General features: G+C 42.9%; 1 protein-coding gene across 1 annotated transcript in view; it reads left to right on the forward strand.

Annotated features, from left to right (window-relative positions):
* Positions 1–592: 592 nt before the first annotated feature.
* LOC138568877 (vomeronasal type-2 receptor 26-like) overlaps positions 593–19,664 on the forward strand; it is a 110,298-nt gene continuing 91,226 nt past the window's right edge. The window contains exons 1-3 of the mRNA XM_069646659.1: positions 593–984; positions 11,386–11,497; positions 16,641–16,764. Coding sequence (XP_069502760.1) covers positions 593–984; positions 11,386–11,497; positions 16,641–16,764 — 628 coding nt within the window. The remainder of the gene's footprint in view (positions 985–11,385; positions 11,498–16,640; positions 16,765–19,664) is intronic.

Here is a 19,664-nt window from a genome sequence, read left to right on the forward strand (position 1 = left end):
TATTTTTTCTTTCCATAAGGGCGAAGAAGAAAAACAGTAACCCAAAAAACTTTATTGTTTTTCAACCAAAACGGAGTAGAGGAACCGGAACTCTGTTGTTACAGTCTTTTGCGATCACCCCGAAAATCAGTAAACATATTACTAAAACAAACAGGGCGCTGAGGTCAAACCCTTGGGAAACCCACACCAGAAAGGTTCCTCAATCGTTATTTATTTGTTTGAAGGGCACCCAGGTCCTCGCTGACCAACAAACACCAAAGGAAACAAGAATAAAAACCACAATAGCAGAATATCTAGAGAATAGAGAAGAAGATGCTATCAATCTATTTGCACCAAAAGGCAGTAATGCACATGCATTCGGATCCAACCTGCCCAAACAAAGGGAAGACCTGCGATACAAGTTCGTAAAATTAGAAAGACTATCAAAAAAGGAAGTAGACAAATTCTGGGAGATCAAATCCTTAAACAACTATATATCTAAGAAACAGATCCCAAGAGGTTTAAGAATATTAATCTTTCCCGATTTTAGAAAAGATGAAGAAAAAGACCTAGCGGACCCTTGGAGAAAAATTTGAACCAAAGCTCATGTAACATGTTGGAAATCCTAATTGAGCATGCATCCAGGGAACATAAAAGAATCACAGTCAAAATTGAAGAAACTAAGAAAGAGATCGAAGAAGCGAAAGCCCTTGAAGCGACAAAAGAGAAAAACTATCAAAAGATGTTCGAGATCCTAAAAGAATATCAAGATGAGATCAAACTAAGAAAAATGCGAAACTTTTTCAGAGACAATAGGGACTATGAAGATGACAAGGTGTACACCTTCCATGATAAATATAAGTCACTCAGCAAACCATCCTCGCATGAAAGCACACCTAATACTTCCCCGGGCAGCTCTGATGCAGAATCTGAAGGAGATCAAGAAATCTCAACCGAGACAACTGAGACAACAGAAGGACAAGGTTTTCTAAACCAAATACGGAGGTACAAAAAAGGGAACAGACTTACTTACCAAAACCGAAAGCAAGTATGTTTTTTATTGCCACAACCAACAACCCAACAACCACCCACAGGAAGAGGGGGAAACGAGGGGGTGGTAGACTCAGGAAATCCCGACGCGTCAGAAGACTTCAGAAGATTGACAAGAGCCAAAGCAAGGGAAGCAGCGAAAAAGAACAAATGAAGGACCTCATACTCAACATATCAAATCACCAACTTAAACCAGAGGAAATATCATTATTAAACAAAGGTTTCACTTTTGCACCGACCACAACATTTGATAATATAGAGGTTCACATTGACTTATTTAAATTTGTAAGGAAATTGAAATTGAAATTAAAGAAATATTTCGACACTCAAGTAACAGACTATCGAATTAAGGAAAGAAAAGACAAGGAGAGTCCATTGACTATTGAAGATTTGACAAACATACATACTCTGAGAACTATACAAGAGGGAGGAGACAGACCAATACATGAGACCTTACATTAACTCCAAATAAAACAAAGAAGCTTTTCCACCCAAGAATTGAGATCGAAATCCAAATTTACTCCACAACTAATGCCAGATGTGGTGGTGGACACATTTTATAAAGCAGTAACCAAAGATCTGAATGACTATTGTGATTCAACAATAAAAAAGAAATCAAAACCACAAAACTTTTTTGATAACTTAACAAATAAGGAACGACAAGCACTCCAAGAATTGAAACATGACTACAACCTAGTTATCAAAGGAGCGGATAAAGGAGGCAAAATAGTTGTAATGAATAGAGAAGATTACGTACAAATGGCAATGAACCACATCAACTCACCCGGCTGTTACACCAAACTGAAATCCAACCCAAAATTGGAGATCATATTGGAACTAAAAGAAGCCATTACAACATGGCACAGACAAGGACTCATTACAGATGACGAGAAACAATTTTTGGAAATAAAACAACCAACCCTGCCAACAATTTATTTCTTGCCAAAGATACACAAGAACTATGACAAAATTCCAGAAGGAAGGCCAATTCTGAGTGGAATAGGTTAAGCAACCATGAACATAGCTCAGTACATAGACAACATCATTAAAACCTTGGCCATGAAAACTAAATCTTACCTAAGAGATACAACTGCAGCGATCAACAAACTCGGTGAAATTATATGGCAAGAGGATTTTCTACTAGCAACATGGGATGTGAAATCGCTGTATACATCAATCAGGCATGATACCGCAATAGAAACAATGGATTACACTTTCTGGAAAGAAACAGCATCAAACTTCCAATCGGTCAGTATGCTGAAAGAAATGTTATTGTTGACACTACAGAATAATGTCTTTTTATTCAATGGGCAATTCTTCAAACAAACCAGAGGAGTAGCGATGGGAATCAAATATGCCCCAGCACTTGCGAATCTAACTATGGCCATGTTTGAAGACAAGCACATCTATACAGATGAAGCTTACGAACAACATGTAATTTTATGGACCAGATATATAGATGACGTTTTGTTGATTTGGAATGGGGAAAAAGAAGGACTAGAGAATTTTAGATTAAGAGCAAATAAAAACATGATGGGAATTGAATTTACAGGAGAATCAAGTAAAGAAGAGATAAACTTTTTAGACTTAAATATATATGTTGCACACAACCATCTTAACACCAGAACCTTCAGGAAACCGACAGAGGCCAATTCGACTTTATCTTCAACCAGCTGTCACTACACTTCCATGATTAGGAATATACCCAAGGGAGAGTTCATAAGAGCACGTAGAAATTGCAGTGAACAAAAAGCGTTCAATGAAGAATGCAAATTGCTAACAAACAGATTCAAAACAAGAGGCTATGGAGATAAAATAATTTTACAAGCAAAAGAGAAGGCATCAAAACTGAAAAGAGAAAGCACTCTTAAAATGATCAATGTTGATCCAGTGAGAAAAGAAGAGATCAACTTCATCACAAATTATTATGCAAACAATAAGGTACTAAGAAAACTTTTGAGAAAAAAATGGCATTTGCTACAATTAGACCCAAATGTAAAGAAGTACATAGGAACAAATCCAACAGTGACTTACAGACGTGCGAAAACCATCAAAAACATTCTCAGCCCCTCTTTTCTTCCAGAAGTTAAAAAAGACCATCCTATCACGTGGCTTCTTCCACCACCAACAGGTTTCCGAAAATGTGGTACTTGTTCCATGTGCAGATATGCACTTACCAACACAATGATATTCAAAGATTCATATGGCATAAGTGAAAGAATTCTAGACTCCATTAACTGTAAAACGAAGTTTGTGGTCTATGCGATTGTTTGTGACTGTCAGAAAATCTATATAGGGAGTACAATTAGGGAACTCAGGACCAGAGTAAGAGAACATCTTTCAACTATAGGAAGCCAGGACATTAATTTACCATGGCTGAAAGGATTTAACCCATGACTTATTCGAGTCCACAGTAATGAACGTTTCAAGTATTATGAATATCCAAATTAAACATTAGCCCTGATTTGAAAAAGGCGATGGTTTTGCCAAAACACGTGTTATCACAGAGGGCAATTCAACAAACATAACAATATGTTTGAATAAAAGATATCTATTTATTACAAAATCAAGAAAAAAGTTTGGTATACATATATTTTTCTTTCCATAAGGGCGCAGAAGAAAAACAGTAACCCAAAACACTTTATTGTAGTTCAAAGATTGGCTCTACGGTATAATCACACCGAGGAAAACCACACGGCTAAATACTCTGAATCTCTAAGGCTCGAAAAATGAAAACGTTGTTTTCCTCGATATACATAGCGAAATAACATTGTCTGCATTACATAAAGCACACATATTTTAGCAGTAAAATGAGAAGTCTTTTAAACTTGTATATTTACGGTTACGAAGCCAGGTACTAGCTCCATCTTGTTTATGGTATAAATGCATTGCTGTACCAAATCTCACAAAAGTGGGAAACCAGGAAATAAATGTACGTTAAAAGCATTAACTTCTAAGTATACTTCTTTTAAGACAAAGAGCACCCTCAAAAACCCACAACACTTCTATTTCAGCCCATACCACAAACTCTCATCACTGACCACTTACCTCCAGCCTTTTTTTTTCAAGAAATGAAAATGTTTTGAACTAAGTTACACGTGTGCATTGAAATAATGGGAACCACTAGCCGAGTTATCTTTAAAACCCTCCCGAGCCATGATGCGTGTCAGAACGGGCTATACTCTCACTGTAGTTTTTTGTGTAGTCTTGGCGGGACTAATGGCTAATTTTTCAGAAACACATGTAAAGAAGGTAGGGTATCGGAAACAAGACAGACACAAGAGACCACAGTTCCAAGGTATTTATTGAACTTTTAACAAGGGTGTGATAAATGCCTATATAAACCTAAATCTAAGATGCAAGCAAGCTACGACCATCAAATAATAACGCAGTCCTAGTGGTGTCAAACGAAAAGTTCCTTTACAAGTATGATGATTCACTCTTCATCTTGGATCTCCATTAGCCGGGCTCAGATCCCCTTTGGCAACAACAATCTTCTTTCAGGTTTTGCGCAGTTCACCCTGGATCCCCCTTGGTCAGGCTCAGATCCCTTTTGGCAATTAGTCTCCCTCTGCTGGGCTCGGACCAATCTCAGCTTCACTGTTGTTATCAAAGACTTTCAAACCCTGTGAATGTGCACAGGGTTTGGCTTGACCCATTGCAGGACCACTTCAAATTTATACTTTACAATTTCGTCATCCCTACTTCGGGGTCACACTTGCCTTTTACATCACTGTTCAAAACTTTCGAATGAGCACCCACGTGTTGCCGGACCACTCTGTTTGGTATTTGTTTCAAACGTTCACTCATTCCTTAGATATTCAATTACGTTCATGTTGCTCATCAAATGTGCCTTACACTTTGGTCTTATAGATTTCTTAGTACAACATTGTCGCTTCCGACCTTGGGCTATCGGTCTTCCCTGACTCACCAGTTGTGCTAACTTTATTGGGGCAGCTTTGTTGCAGGAGCCAAGGACAGTACCACAGCAGCAATCTCTCTTCCCCGCCTCGGCTATTGATGCGGGAGAGCCCCGTGTACCTTCAACACACAATGCACCTTTCTTCAGCGTTAGTTCCTGGTCTTATATTTCTTCTCCTTGAAGATTATTGAATGTAACAGTCGAGGAAAAGGCCAAGGGCAATTCCTTCTGTGCAACCCTTTCTGGTCTCGCCGTTTTTCTCCTCGTGTTAAACCGCCACCTTGGAACTGCTGCTTCCTCAGGTGTTTTACCTCACTCAGAGTGTGCTTTTGTGCTCTGCCTTTCATCCGTGTGGGGAAGTGTGATGGAAGTCAGGTGTGTGTAATTGCCAGTAATTGCCTGACTCTGCCTGACCCTTGTGTTGGGATATGTCATGTATACGGCTCGGGTATTAGTCTGTTCTTTTTTTGTTGGGCTGTCCATGAAAAAGTGTTCCTGCCAGAAAAGGGAGCCGGGGTTGAGTTCCTAGTTATCCTACCTAGTGGGATGGGGAAATGGTGTCATTAGGAAGGGGATACCGCTTCTCAACATTCGGTGCCCCACTTCCACTTCCTGAGATCCCCTCATCCAGGTGATCCTCCCACACTAGTTCACCCCCAGGAACTGGATCTAAAAGCGCTGGCCGTGTCCGGGCCACCTGTATGAAAGATCCCTGGGGATTAGCGGGTGAGACACTGTTAGGGAGAATTCTCACCCAAGTGCTAAATTCCCTCTACCTTAGAGCCTACCAGCTCTTTTGCTATATTTTAGTACTTTGAACTTTACATTTTCAATGTGTTTTACTTTTGTGTTCTTTGGATATAAAGTTTTAAACAACTCCATAGGCATAATCTTTTTCTTGTGTGTCACACAGCACCTTCAGTGCAGTGGCACAGGGGTGTCTTTCAGACTCCCCAAGGTTTAAATACCTTCTCTGGGACTGACTACCGTGTCCCAGAGCATGTACAGTTCAATTGACTTAGCTAATCTTTTTAAATTCATAGACCCAGCACACACTATCTTCCTATAGAGTGCTGAAGGAGTTGCCTAACATCCCCTGTGTCTAAACACTCCTGTAACAGTCAAATGTTACCCTTTCCTCTTGAAATGGCTCGTGGCAGTGGTTTTAGAATGAACTACCATGATTTTTCCCGACCGCGAACACCGGTACCTAAAAATCAGGTCAGCCATGTTTTTCAATATGTCGCCCATGACCCCTCTGTAAAAACACTCTGGTCATCTTTGTTTGCTGTTTCTTTTAGGAAAGGTCCTTATTGTGTTTAACTCTGCGCACCAAACCAGGTTTGGTCCCTTTGTTTAATGCCCTTTGGCGGGCTTCAGTGCTGAAGCCTTCCTCTGGCGCCTAAGTGTCTGGGGTGGACAGTATTTGAGGGAGGTGCCCAAAACTCCCTGTGCTTAGTCTCCTAGGAGACGCGAATGCACTCTGGTGTTATTGGCTGGCTGACTGTCTGGCAAGGACAGGCACACTGCTGGGTGAGTGTCACCTAGGCTGGAATGAATGGGAGAAAACTGTTTAAAAGCAGGTTTCTGGGACTTGGAAGGCAGAGTCGACCACTGGAACGAAAGAACCGAAGATGAGCTGAAGGAAGACGACTGCTGCAACTCCTGGACCATTGGTTTGCCCGGTGAAGCCCTACTGCAGGTCCAAATTGACTGAATCTCCATCGACCGAGAAGCCCTTCAAGGACGACTTCTTCCCTTGAGTTGGTGGGAACAACCAACTCGTAAGCCACCTGGACACCGTCTCCATACTGGTCGAATTTTCATGAGTGCTGTTGAAAACCGGATAGCCAGTGAGAAGGATACCAGTTTGTGGACTTTAAGGCACTCACACCTTAGACCAACACTTAGCCAAGCTTGTGGCCTCTTCTGTGGTCAGTGCAGGAACCTCCTGATGTCCTCCTTGTCCCCACGACTGAAGCTGTACAACAGCAAGATCTGCAGGAACTGCCAGGAACAACTGCCTCAACTACAGCTTTTCTTCACATCTAAGGTACTGTGCAAACGTGGTGTGGAAATCTTTTCTGCCGCGGTGAAAGTTTGTGAAACTTTCCCAACTTTGCAGTCTTGTTCGCTCCTAATCCGACATATCTTTTTCTCGCAAACTACTTCTTCGAACATTGGCAAAGACTTAACTGTTTACTAACAGAACTGTGCTATCCTATCCAAGACACTGAACCATTGACTTTGGCCCAGGCCTATTGAATTGAATTGCCTGTTGTAGTGACTGAAACTATTTTCCCTGCCTATGAAAGTAATTGTGCTTTAATTATTTTTAACCTTTGTCTTTCTACTCATTTTGAAAGTTACTGAAGTGCCATTTTGCTCCCACTTCAGGGGAGCCTAACTTGTTCAGAAACTTATTGGTTGTGTACTGTAGTGTATTTTAGTGTGGTATTGAGCTGCTTCTTACTAGTGGAATGTTTGCCAACGACTGTGTAAATAAATGTAGATTCTTTTACCAAGAAACCTTGAATAGTGGTTGTTTGAACTACTGTGATTGCAAGTCATTTGTATAACCTCTTGTACTGCTCACATCCCTCTTGATATAAGTCTGGCTGCTCAGCCAGGCTTGAACCAAAGGTGCGATTGCGCTTACACCTGTAGTCTTAATTGTGTGTAGTGTTCCCAAAGGGCACTGCATGTAATTCTGCCTAAAATATACCTTCAGGTTTCTCAGACACAGCATTTTTGGCCTTTACTAACAGACAGCGTTTTCAAATCCACATGATTTGCAGTAAAGTGCCATATGCGAAAATACATTTTATATTTTTGGGCAATACCCACAGATCTCTGTTTGAAGGAGTCCCCCACGACCTGGTTCACTGTTGATGAGGATCAGCAACAAATGTACTGGTGGTGCAACAGCAGTTCAAAGGCTGCTGCTGCAACAAATATGTTATGGTTTGAGTGGAGGAAACAACACACTCAGCTGGTGTGTTGTGACAGTGAAAATGTTAAAACATATGTCAAAGCGGTTCGAGGTGGTAGAGATCCAAAGGCAGCTCTGTATGGTCATGCAGGTTCGAAGGCATCGAATCAGGCTCAAATCACGGTTCAAAGTATTTCGAATGGAGAACCAAAAGTCCTGGCTAACCGGTCCTCGGGTTGCAGTGATTCCTTAAGGATATGGTCCTTGTACTCATTCTCCCAAGCACTAAGGTGTAAGGTCCCCAACTGCAGGTGTCCTACAACACAGTTAGGTCCTGGATACCGTTGCGGCTGGCATAAAGGCAAGCTTGGCCCAGCAGGAGGTCATCCACAATGGTTCCTGTGGATTGCTAGGGGACAGAGTTCACCTCTACCTTGGATGCTCAATCTTCACCTCACTTTAGTATGACTTTGGAGAGATCAACTCTCCCAACAGTGGTCAAATAAATTATTTCCCAGGTTTACGTTCAATAGTGAATCAAAGAAGTGGTGGGAGACCCCTTCTTTTAAAGGTAAAGGTCCACATATAATTGGATGAAAACTAGCCTGCCTTGGTGGTTCAATCCCTGTTCTTGAACGAAGTGGACTTTGCCCTTCTGACATTATACCCAAAGTGTTTGCACTAGAGGATGTGGAGGGGATAGGAATGAGAGAGAGAGGCAGAGATAAATAATACGATGGAAGTCACCCTGCACCATACAGAGCCCACTATTTACACTTATCCTGCCCCCTGTATACTCCTTTCATGACTGGGCCCAGGACAACTGCCTGTTGTGCAGCTGTCTCAGAGGAAAGAGTTGTTCCCACCCTCACAAAGGGATCAAAGTCATTTGGTCAAAATACACATCACTTTCCACAGCTGAGCTGTCTCACAGGAGTTGACACATGTGTCATATCAAATTGTATGTGGCTGCAATGATTACAAGTAGTGTGATGCCCCATGCCTTAACTCAAGCATAGCTTTATCTTTAGAGTTTACTCCACCACCTTCATGACTGTTTATGATCATCATAGTTTTGGTACAGGGGTGCATATCTTAAATGCAAACCATGCGCTGCAGAGACATGGCTGTCACTGCAGCTCTTAAATTGGGCCAATGACCTCTAAATCTGCTCTATGCCACTGGTAGGGGTGAGAAACCTGAGGGTATTTTCACTCCAAAGCCCCTTGGATCCTCTTCACAGGTGGCCAGGGAAAGGCCATCGCTATTGGATCCCGACCTTGGGGGCGGAGAAGCGAGGGAGGATCGCCTGGGTGGATGGTCCTTTGGGACTGGGAGTGGGGTCCCTTTGGGTGAGAAATGGTATCCCCCTTTCCCTATTGACAACCAACCCAACCCTTCCCCAACATCCATGGGCTGTTATAAGCCAGTTCCCCTCATTTTTCCACAATTGACACTTGACAGTACTGGGAAGAAGAAGAGACAACTAAGAGCCATGAAGACTAGGCTCTTTTACCATTTTGGTACTGGAACAAGAGATATGCCTGCAAGGAACTGTGAAGGTCAGTCATGTCCCTTTAATTGAGGTCAGGCAGAACTAATTAAACAGTCCAACCTGCTGCCTGTCAAAGGGCTACAGGTGCACAAAAGGAGACCAGTCCGGCAGGGCAGAGAGCGACATAAGAAGCAAGGAGAGCAACAGAAGGAATGAAGAGGGTGCCAGGAGCAGCAAGGAGGTCAGAATAAGCAGTGGAGGATCGTGCTGGAGCAGGATGTCAAGACACTGAGAATTACAGGGAGAGGGGGGAGTTCATGGCAGTGTGGCGAGGGAGTTGGGACTCCCTGGCGCAGACTAAATCGAGAGAAGGGAACTGTGTGGGAAAGCTGTCCCTTTCCCTTATGATCGAGGTGCTTTTTCCTTTGTATGGAAAGATCCATATAGAAGTATCATAGAGCCAGAAGCTGGAGCCCTGACACCAAATACAGAAGGCCGTGGGATCCGCGCTGCAGCCCAACGGTCAAAGCAACTACTGAGTTTCTAATGTATGTGAAAGCTGGTGCACAAGCGTGTGAATTGTGCAGGAATACATTGTATCAGAGTGGTCACATGCATAAAGAAAAACAATTTTGATGGTCTCTGAAAACGAGGAAATTCAATTAAAGTAAAACGAATGAATACTGAACAGCAAATAAAGTGACAGTGAGTCACAAGCTAAACTAACAATCATTGAATATCGAACTGAATTAAAGCTTTCCTGACAAACCGAACAAAGGCATATTTTGAATATACAAAGGGAGTGAAACCTTCAAAATATGAAAACTGAGTTCTGAACAACATACAAGAACTACCTGCTGAGTTTTTAAATGTACATATGATATGATAAAATATGGCATTTATAATGCGCCTATACACAATTGTTTCAAGGTAAGACGCAGCAGGGTAGGGGGAACAGAGGGAAGACAGAGACGACAATCCTACCAGGCCAAGCGTCATTCAGATCGTGCAAGTGCAGGGGAAGGGGCAAGGGGAAAAGTGCGGGGTGGGAGGTGAGTCGGGATAGTGCAGTACATGGGATGAATAGAATAAATAAAAACAATAAGTGAAGTACGGCCAGCTGTTGGCAAGTGCAAGGGTAAGTGCAGGAAGTGGGACTGTAGGGATACAGAAAACAATCCACATGTGCGGGGGTTGCCAGGGAGGCAGTGCAGGTGTGCAACTGTCGGGGTGAGGACCTGGGCCCGAGATCAGAGGGTGGCCAGGTACCCAGTGCAGTTTCAGCCAGGAGTTCAGCAGGGGATAGGAGGAGAGAAAAGAAGAAGCAAAGAGGCAGGTTTCAGATGCTTCTGGAACCAGAGATGGTTCTCCTCAAGTCTCAGGGAGGCAGGTAGGCTGTTCCAGAGGGAGGCCACAGCCGAAGAAAGAGATCTACCACCAACTCGTTGCTTGGAGAAGGGACTGACCCTGAGGGAGTTGGAGGCGGATGAGCAAAGAGCTTGAAAAGGAAGATATTTAGGAAGAGAGAGTTTAAGGTATTGAGGCCCCAGGCCCCAGCCCTATATCTGTAACAGATATACCAACAACTGTGTGTTTTGAAGTGAATATAATCTTACAGAATCAACTAAACAAAAGATTCTGAAGCTACAGAGCCACTTTAAAATTGAACAACAGAAAGGAATATTGATGTCAACCTTTGTGAAAGCTACAAATTACAGAAATAAATATTTGGACACACCCATAATTGAACTTTGACAATTCAACTTAAGAAGACAAGGATATTTTCTTTTGAACTCCATTGTTCAACCAAGCTATATCTTGGGAAAGAGAACACTTGAGCTTTAAGACACTTGCTGAAGTGTGAACGAGGTCTCAAAGTTCCCTTGCATTTATATTGTGTTGCTTAGGCTTGGGGAAGGGCACCCCGATTTGTGATTAAGACTATTTCAACCTGAGTTCAAAGAAGGTTAATCTGAGACTTTTTGTGTAACTGTTTTACTCTTGTAGAAGTGGAGATGAAGAGAAGCTGCAAGCTGAAGGAAGCTCAGTACTTTATGTTGAACACCGTTTTCTTATGATTGCTGACATCCCTACACATTTTACAGATTTAAGTGTGAGGGCAAGTATAGGTTGTGGACACAGACAGATTCCTAAATTGAACTCTTGGAATCAGACTTTCCGTAGTTTTATTTCGGTATGGATAGGGCAAGTCAGGCCCTTCTCCACCCTGACATTTAACTTATCTTATCGTATCTTAATAACACTTGTAAAGCCCAGCGTAAGCCTGCAGGCATCTTTACACTAAGGCTAGCGAGGTAATATCAGACCTGAGCGATGGACCTAAGGAGTTTAAAAAGAAAGGTCTTCAGAGTCTGTCGAAAAGGCCAACGGGCTTCGATAATGCGCAGGGCAAAAGGAAGAGAATTCCACCGCCTTGCAGCCGCCACCTAAAAGGCATGGCCACCTAGGCGAGCAAACCTAGTCCTAGGAGGCTGAACAGTCGTCAAGGCTTGAGAGCAGAGTGTCCGAACAGGTTTATAGAAACATAACTTAGTCTGAAGGAACTCAGCTCCCAGTTTGTGAAGAGCCTTAAGAACCAGGCACAGGGATTTAAATCTTATAAATTGCTCAACAGGGAGCCAGTGAACTTGGCGCAAAAATGGGGTCATGTGGGCCACAAATGGAGGATGGAGAACAGCCTTGGCCACTGAATTTTACAATAGCTGGAGGTACTGAAGCAAATGTCAAGGAAGGGCGAGATAAAGAGTGTTGCAATACTGAGCAGCCGGAGTAGCAACAGAAACAGATGAACAGAAATACAGTACAGGCAATACCTCTGAAAGGAAGGAAGCGTCAATCCCTTTGCAAATGTTGGCTATCTTCTCATCAGAGAACAAAGAGAGAGAATCGCAAAGTTCCTGAGACGGCGGAATGCCAGAATGAAGTTTAGCCGGCGCAGATAAAGATTGAACTACCACGAACAAGGCTCTGGGATGGTTAATAGCCCGATCGATCCTAGCGCTAGTATAATAGTTTAGCGGCCCTGATAGCTTTATGATATTTAAGAGTGACCAGGCAAAGGGATATACGGTCATCTAACAAATAGGCTGATATGCATTTCCTTTCAGCTTGTCTAAGGCGCAGTCTCAAGTCTTTTAGTTCGACAGTGAACCAAGGTTCAGACTGGCGGGTCCTAACAATAGATCATTTACAAGAAGCAAGAGCATCAGCTGCCAATGTAAACGTCTGAGAAATGGTCCTCAAGGTACACTGGGAAACTAAACTACAATCTTCAAGAATCAGAACGAGATAGTAGGCCAGCCTCGCTTCAAAGCAAACGCAGAGGAGAAGATGCCACTGTTGTTAGGGAGGAAGCAAGCACCCAGTGGTCGGACCAAGTAATGGGCAATGCAGGAAAAACCGACAAGGGTTGTAGGCAGGGCAAAAATAACATCACGGGTATTCCCTAGTTGATAGGCAGGAAAAGTAACCAACTGCGAAATACCGAAATTCGACACGGAGGCCATAAATTGTTTGGCCATACAGCAAGTGGTTTTATTGGTAGGAAGATTAAAGTCTCCCATAATGACCAGATTAAGAGTATTTCTGATGAAGCGAAGCAACCAACCCAGGAAAATCATCGCAGAATCTGCGATCATATCCCGGGTGGCGATAAATCAGAAGAACATATAAAGTGTTACTGGCAGAGAGGGGGAGCCCAACCAAGATGCCATCCATATTAAAATTGTGTTCCAGCTGAATAGATTGTGCTTAACTTAATAAAGTATTTTATTTTGAATTCTGAATCTGTTGTCTGTGTCTTTGCTTCATTATGCCTTCACATAGGGCAGGCACTGCAATTAGAATAATGAGGCAGCAGGACACTGATACACCCTGTGCTTTTGGCGTGGATATTGTAGAAGGGCAATTTTATCAGCAGATTACCCTTTCAGAGGCAGAATGACCTGCATCATTTTATTAATGAATACACTTTTTTTTTAAAAGATGGCAATCTATGACAATCTGCATCATTTAAGTCACAGCTTGAATTCCAGCTCAGCTACCTGTGAGGAACCAGGATGAGACACAGACAAAGAGACTTATAATTTTGGTCAAGGCTTTTATTAAGATAAAGGTGGGTGGGGAAATTCCTCTCTGTCCATGCACTAGAGGTGTTTCCCTATCAAAAATCAAAACTAAGGGTCTGTTGATGTCTGAATGTGCAAACCAAAATGGTCCACTTTCCAAAGTACTATTCTGGCACTAACATTCGAATTAAACAAACTCTAAGGTGAAAAGGGTAATGTCGTTGGCCTTGAGTGATTGAAACATATTCACAAAGAAACATTCATAACTCCAATACAGAAGGATATAGTTCCTTGTTTCCAGATGGTGATTTCTCTTCCTTCTCTTGTATAATCAAAGATATTAGTTCCTCAAGTTCCTCTTCCTTCACAACACAACTGATACACAAAACAACTTGGTTCTTTATCTTGTTAGGATGCCTGTACTCCCCTGACATGTTTTCACTCGTCTTCTCTCTGGTTTCACATAGTCTATGGCTAGCCCTGACATATCCTCTCTGGACCACTTTTTTGTGATGTGTTTCTTATGCACTGTTCAAATTGTCCTTGCCAGGTGTGTTTCCCTTTCTTTTATTAACACACTTGTGTGCTGATACATGTTATACTTCCCTGCCATGGTTTCACTCAGTCTTTTGCTGGTCCTGATATATCCTTCTCATGATGCCTTTGGGCGATGTGTTTCTTGTGCGTTGTTCAGTTTTGCCTTTGCCTTGTGTATTTCTCTACCAGGGTTTTCTGTTGGAAACCCACTTACACTTGCCTGGTATGCCTGTCCTGCCAGAGCTGTCTTGAACACCCTTGCAACTGCCTGGTATATTTTGTTGCCAGGTCTTTCTTAAACACAATTGTAATTTCCTGGTATGCTTCGCTTGATATTGATATTGATATTTTATTTCTATCACGCTCGTACACAAATGATTCAGAGCGCGACAAGGCAAGGGAGGGGAACAGGGGAGAACAAAACAACGATCTTCCTAGGCCCAGTGACATTCAGAACGCGCAAGTGCATGGAAGAGGGGGAGGGGAAAAGGGCATGGAAGGGGGGAGAAGTGGAAAGTGCGGAGTAAAGGAGAAGCAGATAAATAATAAAAATAAATAAATAATAAAGGCAACAAACAGTGGTAATGCAGTCAGCAATTGGCAAGTGCTGGGTTTAAGGCAGCAGACAGGGTAGGTCTGATAAGTGCAGGAAGAAAAGGGGGGCAACTTTATGGGTACAGACACAGACCCCAGTGCAAGGGGTGGCCCGGAGGCAATGCGGGAGGGTGGTAGGGTGAGCAGGTACCTACACCCAGAGGGCAGAGGGTGGCCAGGTGCACAGTGCCAAGAGAGAAAAGATCTGCAGGGGAGAGGGGGAGCAAAGGCAGAAGCAAAGAGGAAGGTCTTGAGGTGCTTCCGGAAACAGAGATGGTTCTCCTCATGTTTTAGAGTGGCAGGGAGGCTGTTCGAGAGGGAGGCCCCAGCCGAAGACAGAGATCTACCCCTAGCTGGTTTATTTGAAAAATGACTGACCCTGAGGGAGTTAGAGGTAGAGGAGCAAAGAGCTCGAGAGGGGAGGTATTTGTAGGGATAGCTGAAGGTATTTTGGACCCAGAACCCAGAAAGCCTTGTGGACAATGCATATGGTTTTGAATTTAATCCTTGCATCCACTGGGTGCCAATGGAGAGATTTCAGAGCCGGAGAGATACAATCCCAGGGCTTGAGGCCAAGGACAAGTCTTGCAGTCCTGATCTGGATTAGTTGCAGGTGGCGGAGAGTAAAGGCAAGTAGATTTAGAAAGAGGCTGTTACAATAGTCCAACCTAGGGAGAACCAGAGCTTGAGAGACCATGTGCTTCTGGGGGAAGGGGAGGAAAGGCAGAGTACCTCTGAGGAGGTGCAGTAGGAAGTTTGACTTTTTAGAGACATCAGAGATCTGGGTGGAGAAGGAAAGTGTGGAGTCAAAGATGCCCCGAGGTTCTTAGCCTCGCAGGTGGGGGAGGGAGCTCTCTTTTTCCCTTGGGTCTTCATTTGTTGGATTCCATTAGGGAAGAAATTTTGAACATTCTAAGAAGGTCATAGTTTTTGGACACTGTTCATTCTTCACTAAGGAGCAGTTAAAGAGTCTCCTCTATATCCACGCATCCTGGGAGCCAGTGAAGGGTGGAAGGAAGAGATGAAACCTGACAACCTTTCCCAAGGGATTTAAAGTGGGAGAAGGTTTAATTCCAGTGTTTCATTTTTTAGTCAACTGCAGGATAGCATTAAAAAGAGGAATTAACAGTAGGGAAATAAAACCCAACTTGTTCTTGTCTGTTAATCCATGACCTTGTTGTGACAGTTATTACATCCTGTGTCTTACCCCCTTGCTGTATCATGCCCTGTGTCACCCACTTCAGACACCACACTGTGTTATACAAATGGGTCCTCCCCCCTCTTCAGACTTCTCTGTGTGTTATCATAAAAATGTTCTTCAATCTTCACCTTTTAAGACACCACACTCTGTGGTATGATAAGCTTCATCCTTAATGCCCCCACCCCATACCACTATCTCCTTGTTATTATCACTTGGATCCCCTCTTCCGTTCCTCAAACACGTCCCTCTGCATTATATGCATCTGTGTCCTCCATCACTTCCTCCTTATACTACACAATCTTTCATATCATCACCGTTGTCCTCCATCTTCTCCTCCTCAATCCCTTCACAGTATGTATTTGCCATCAGTGTCCTCAATTTTCTCTGCAGACCCCTCACTCTATGTTATCACCTGAGTCCTCCATCTTTTCCTCAAATATTTCTTTCTGTGAGTTACCATCAACTGAAGATCTCATTGCTTGCTCTGCAGATCAATGCTCTGTGTTACTATCATCTTTGTCCTCCATCTTTCCCACCTGATATCCCTCTCTGTTCTTATCACCTGTATCTTCATCTGGCACTCCACTGATTCCTTGCTCTGTGCTATTGTCAGCTGTGTCTCCTTTTTCCCCACCTTAGATTCCTTGTCCTATGTGATTATTTGAGGTTTTCCCCATCTGCCCTCCACAGATTCCTTGCTTAGTTCTTTTATCGCATGTTCTCCCTCTTCTCCTCCTTACACCCCTCACATTATTATTATCAGCTGTGTTCTCCATCTTCCCCTCTTCAGATCACCTGCTCTATGTTTATCATCACTGGTGTCCTTGATCTTCTCTCCTCAGATTCCTCGCTCTGTGTGCAGTGAGAGCTGTCCTCCTGGATACCGTAAGGTCCTTCAGAAGGATCGGCCAATCTGCTGCTACGACTGCACCCCATGCCCTGATGGAGAAATTACCCACATAAGTGGTAGGTGATAACATTTGATAGACAGACTAAAATGAAAAAAGTGGACAATATAGCTTCTTTATCCTGGATAATATGCTGTTGGGGAGACAAAAAAATGAGAACATGATTAAATGTTTAAGAAGGTATTTGTGCAGGTGCTGGTATTTGCTACTCGTTCCTCTGCCAGCTGATCCACGTCCTATAATCAATCACTTCTTAATTCTTCAGATGTCTGTTCATTGAATCACATTAGTCACGTGGCCAATATATCAAAACATGGCTCTTTCAACACCTGACCAAGGACTAATTCCAACAGATGCACATACTGTGCACAGACCTCAACAAACAGTACTGCGCTACTGTTAAAAGATGCCAGCCCACATGATGGCTGCCCACCCTCTGTACAGCGCTCCACTGCCCTCGAGCTAAGTCCATGATTTAAACAATAAAAAGTAAAATACAAATAATATTTCCCCACTCTTCTTTATTTATGAAAATGCCAAAGTTCTATCTTGGCTGCAAAGAGCAAATTATTTTATCCTGCTCCGCACACGCACTTTAGTCATGGGTGAACGTAATTGCCTCAATCTCTAATCAGTAGATTTAAGTAACTTCAACATGGATCTGCACACATGATGTTACAGGGAAAGCATGAGGCTTTGCTGCCTGATACAAATTGAAACATCGCTCCCAGTGGCTGGATCAGCATGATATATATGCTGCCTCCTTGCTAATGCTGTCAATGCTGACATTAGGAAGCATGAAAAGCTGAGTGGCTATTCACAGAGGCCAGAGCCCATCCTCGTGCATGGTGAGACTGGCTTGCTCTTTATCAATGCAGCCTTCCTGTTGCTTGTCACACTGAATACACAAGACATATGCTATAGAGTAGAAAGAGGACACACAAAGTAACAACTGAAGTCTCTCCCTGTGATCATTCATGAGCTATGACCCTAAATAGGTAGGGTAAAGCCAAGGACCAAGTAGCTAGTCCTGTTATACTCACAAACTGATTTACTTGGAGAGATCTGTGTGTCAAGTGGTACTTGAAGTGGTCTGCCGTGGTCAGAGACAATGTTGGAGTCTGCCTACAGTTGCAATTGAACTGAGGAGGAGCCTAACTGCTGTTTTCTGTTGTAAGGACTTTAAAAGCCCCACTAGAGCATGGAAGACTGCACAGGTGTCAAGTGGTGCTTGAAGTGGTCGGAGACCGTGTTGGAGTCTGTCTACAGTTTCAATTGAGTGCAGGAGGAGCCAATAGCTGCATGGTGTTTGAAGGAAGTCAAAAGCCCCACTACAGCACGGAGCGCCGCACGGGTGTCAAGTGATGCTTGAAGTGGTCTGCCATAGTACACAGCATCAGACTAACCTTCGAAAAATCCAGGAAATTGGTCCTAATATCAGAGTGACTGTGCAGGTTAGCCGGTGTATCTGGTCAGATAGCAATGTGAGAAAAGTAAAATTGCTTATTTGTTCTGAACATTTACTGTTCGACAATTGGCTAATTAATAACAGTTGGGATTGGTGAGCTGTCATGGTGTCTCTTTCAGGGTGTTTACACCTAAATAATGTGAGGTTCAAGGATAGTAGCACAAATCCTGGACTATTCGATATCTAAATTCTTCAGCGGAAGAAAGGTTATCGTGAAGCTGGATCATTAGTTAAGAAAGATTTTATTCTGTTTGGTGTAGATAGAACAGCACATCTCTCATCGCCCTCGACCAAATATAAGAACTGGTTAAGACAACACCCGCATTCAGTCAACAATGCAAATTGGCAGATTCTTTTCAGATTATTAAAGGCAACGATGATAAGAAGTTATTGCCGTGCTATAGACCATTTCTCATGGGTGACTCCGGTCAGGAATTAAATCCCATCTCACAAGAGAAATGGTAGGAGCACATGGTAACACTTTATAATTATAATAGTTTTTTTTATAACATGCTTAATACCAAAGAGGTTTCTAAGCGTGGGTGCAAGATTTGAAATGTGTTTCTCTGCTTCCAAGATGAGTGCATTGGGTCTGAGTTATACTACCACACTGAGCTGTACTAATGCTATACCATGATGATAATTTCTCAAACCCAACAGCAGAGATCCCTATAATTGGAGTCGGGACCGCATTAAGCTTTGATGCCAAGGATGCCTTAGAGGTCATAAAGAAATTAAAAGCCTTGAGGGCCCCCGGTTCCAATGTTATTTCAAACATCACCAACAAGGCAAAACCATCTTTTTGGGCCACTCTCTTAACCCAATTGAATCAACGGGTCATGGCCAGTGGCTAGCTGGAGGGAGTCCATCTTGGTTCCTGTATATAAAAAGGGTGTCAGAATGGACTCCACCAACTATACACTACTTATTGGCCATGCTGGAATCGAGTTCCAAAATATTAGCTTCATTGATTCTGAGAAAACTTAATGGATGGGCAGAGGAGAACTGTCTCTTGAAGACATTCCAAACAGGATTTAGAAAGGCACACAGCACATCCTGTAATGAGTGCTCTCCATTTCCGCTTGTCAGACGTTTACAAGTGTCCATCCATAATAATGTATTTATGTTTTATTGATTACACCAAGGCATTCTATTCTGTGTCGCGCCCGTTGTTATGGAGTAAGCTCAAGTGCTGGGGGGTGGATCAGTTTCTTGTATACTGCGGTAGTGGGCCTGTAGTTATAGAAAGTTGCTCAAATGATAGAAAGAGCACTTTTTGGGTGGCTTATGACTTCCTTCCCCCCTGGCCAAATCCTCACCAAACCTTTGAAAAAAAAAAAATATGGCCCCTTCCAAATGATTCTGCAAAGTTTGGTGCAGTTTCGTCCAGGGTGGGGCAAAGTTATGTGAAATCTTCATAGACACAATGGAAATAAGAATTTGCTTGCGCCTACAGCCCAAACCCCTGGATGGATTTTCACCAAAGTTGT

Source organism: Ambystoma mexicanum, chromosome 2q (assembly GCF_040938575.1).
Source record: "Ambystoma mexicanum isolate Mex_15411 chromosome 2q, UKY_AmexF1_1, whole genome shotgun sequence".
NCBI lineage: Eukaryota > Metazoa > Chordata > Amphibia > Caudata > Ambystomatidae > Ambystoma > Ambystoma mexicanum.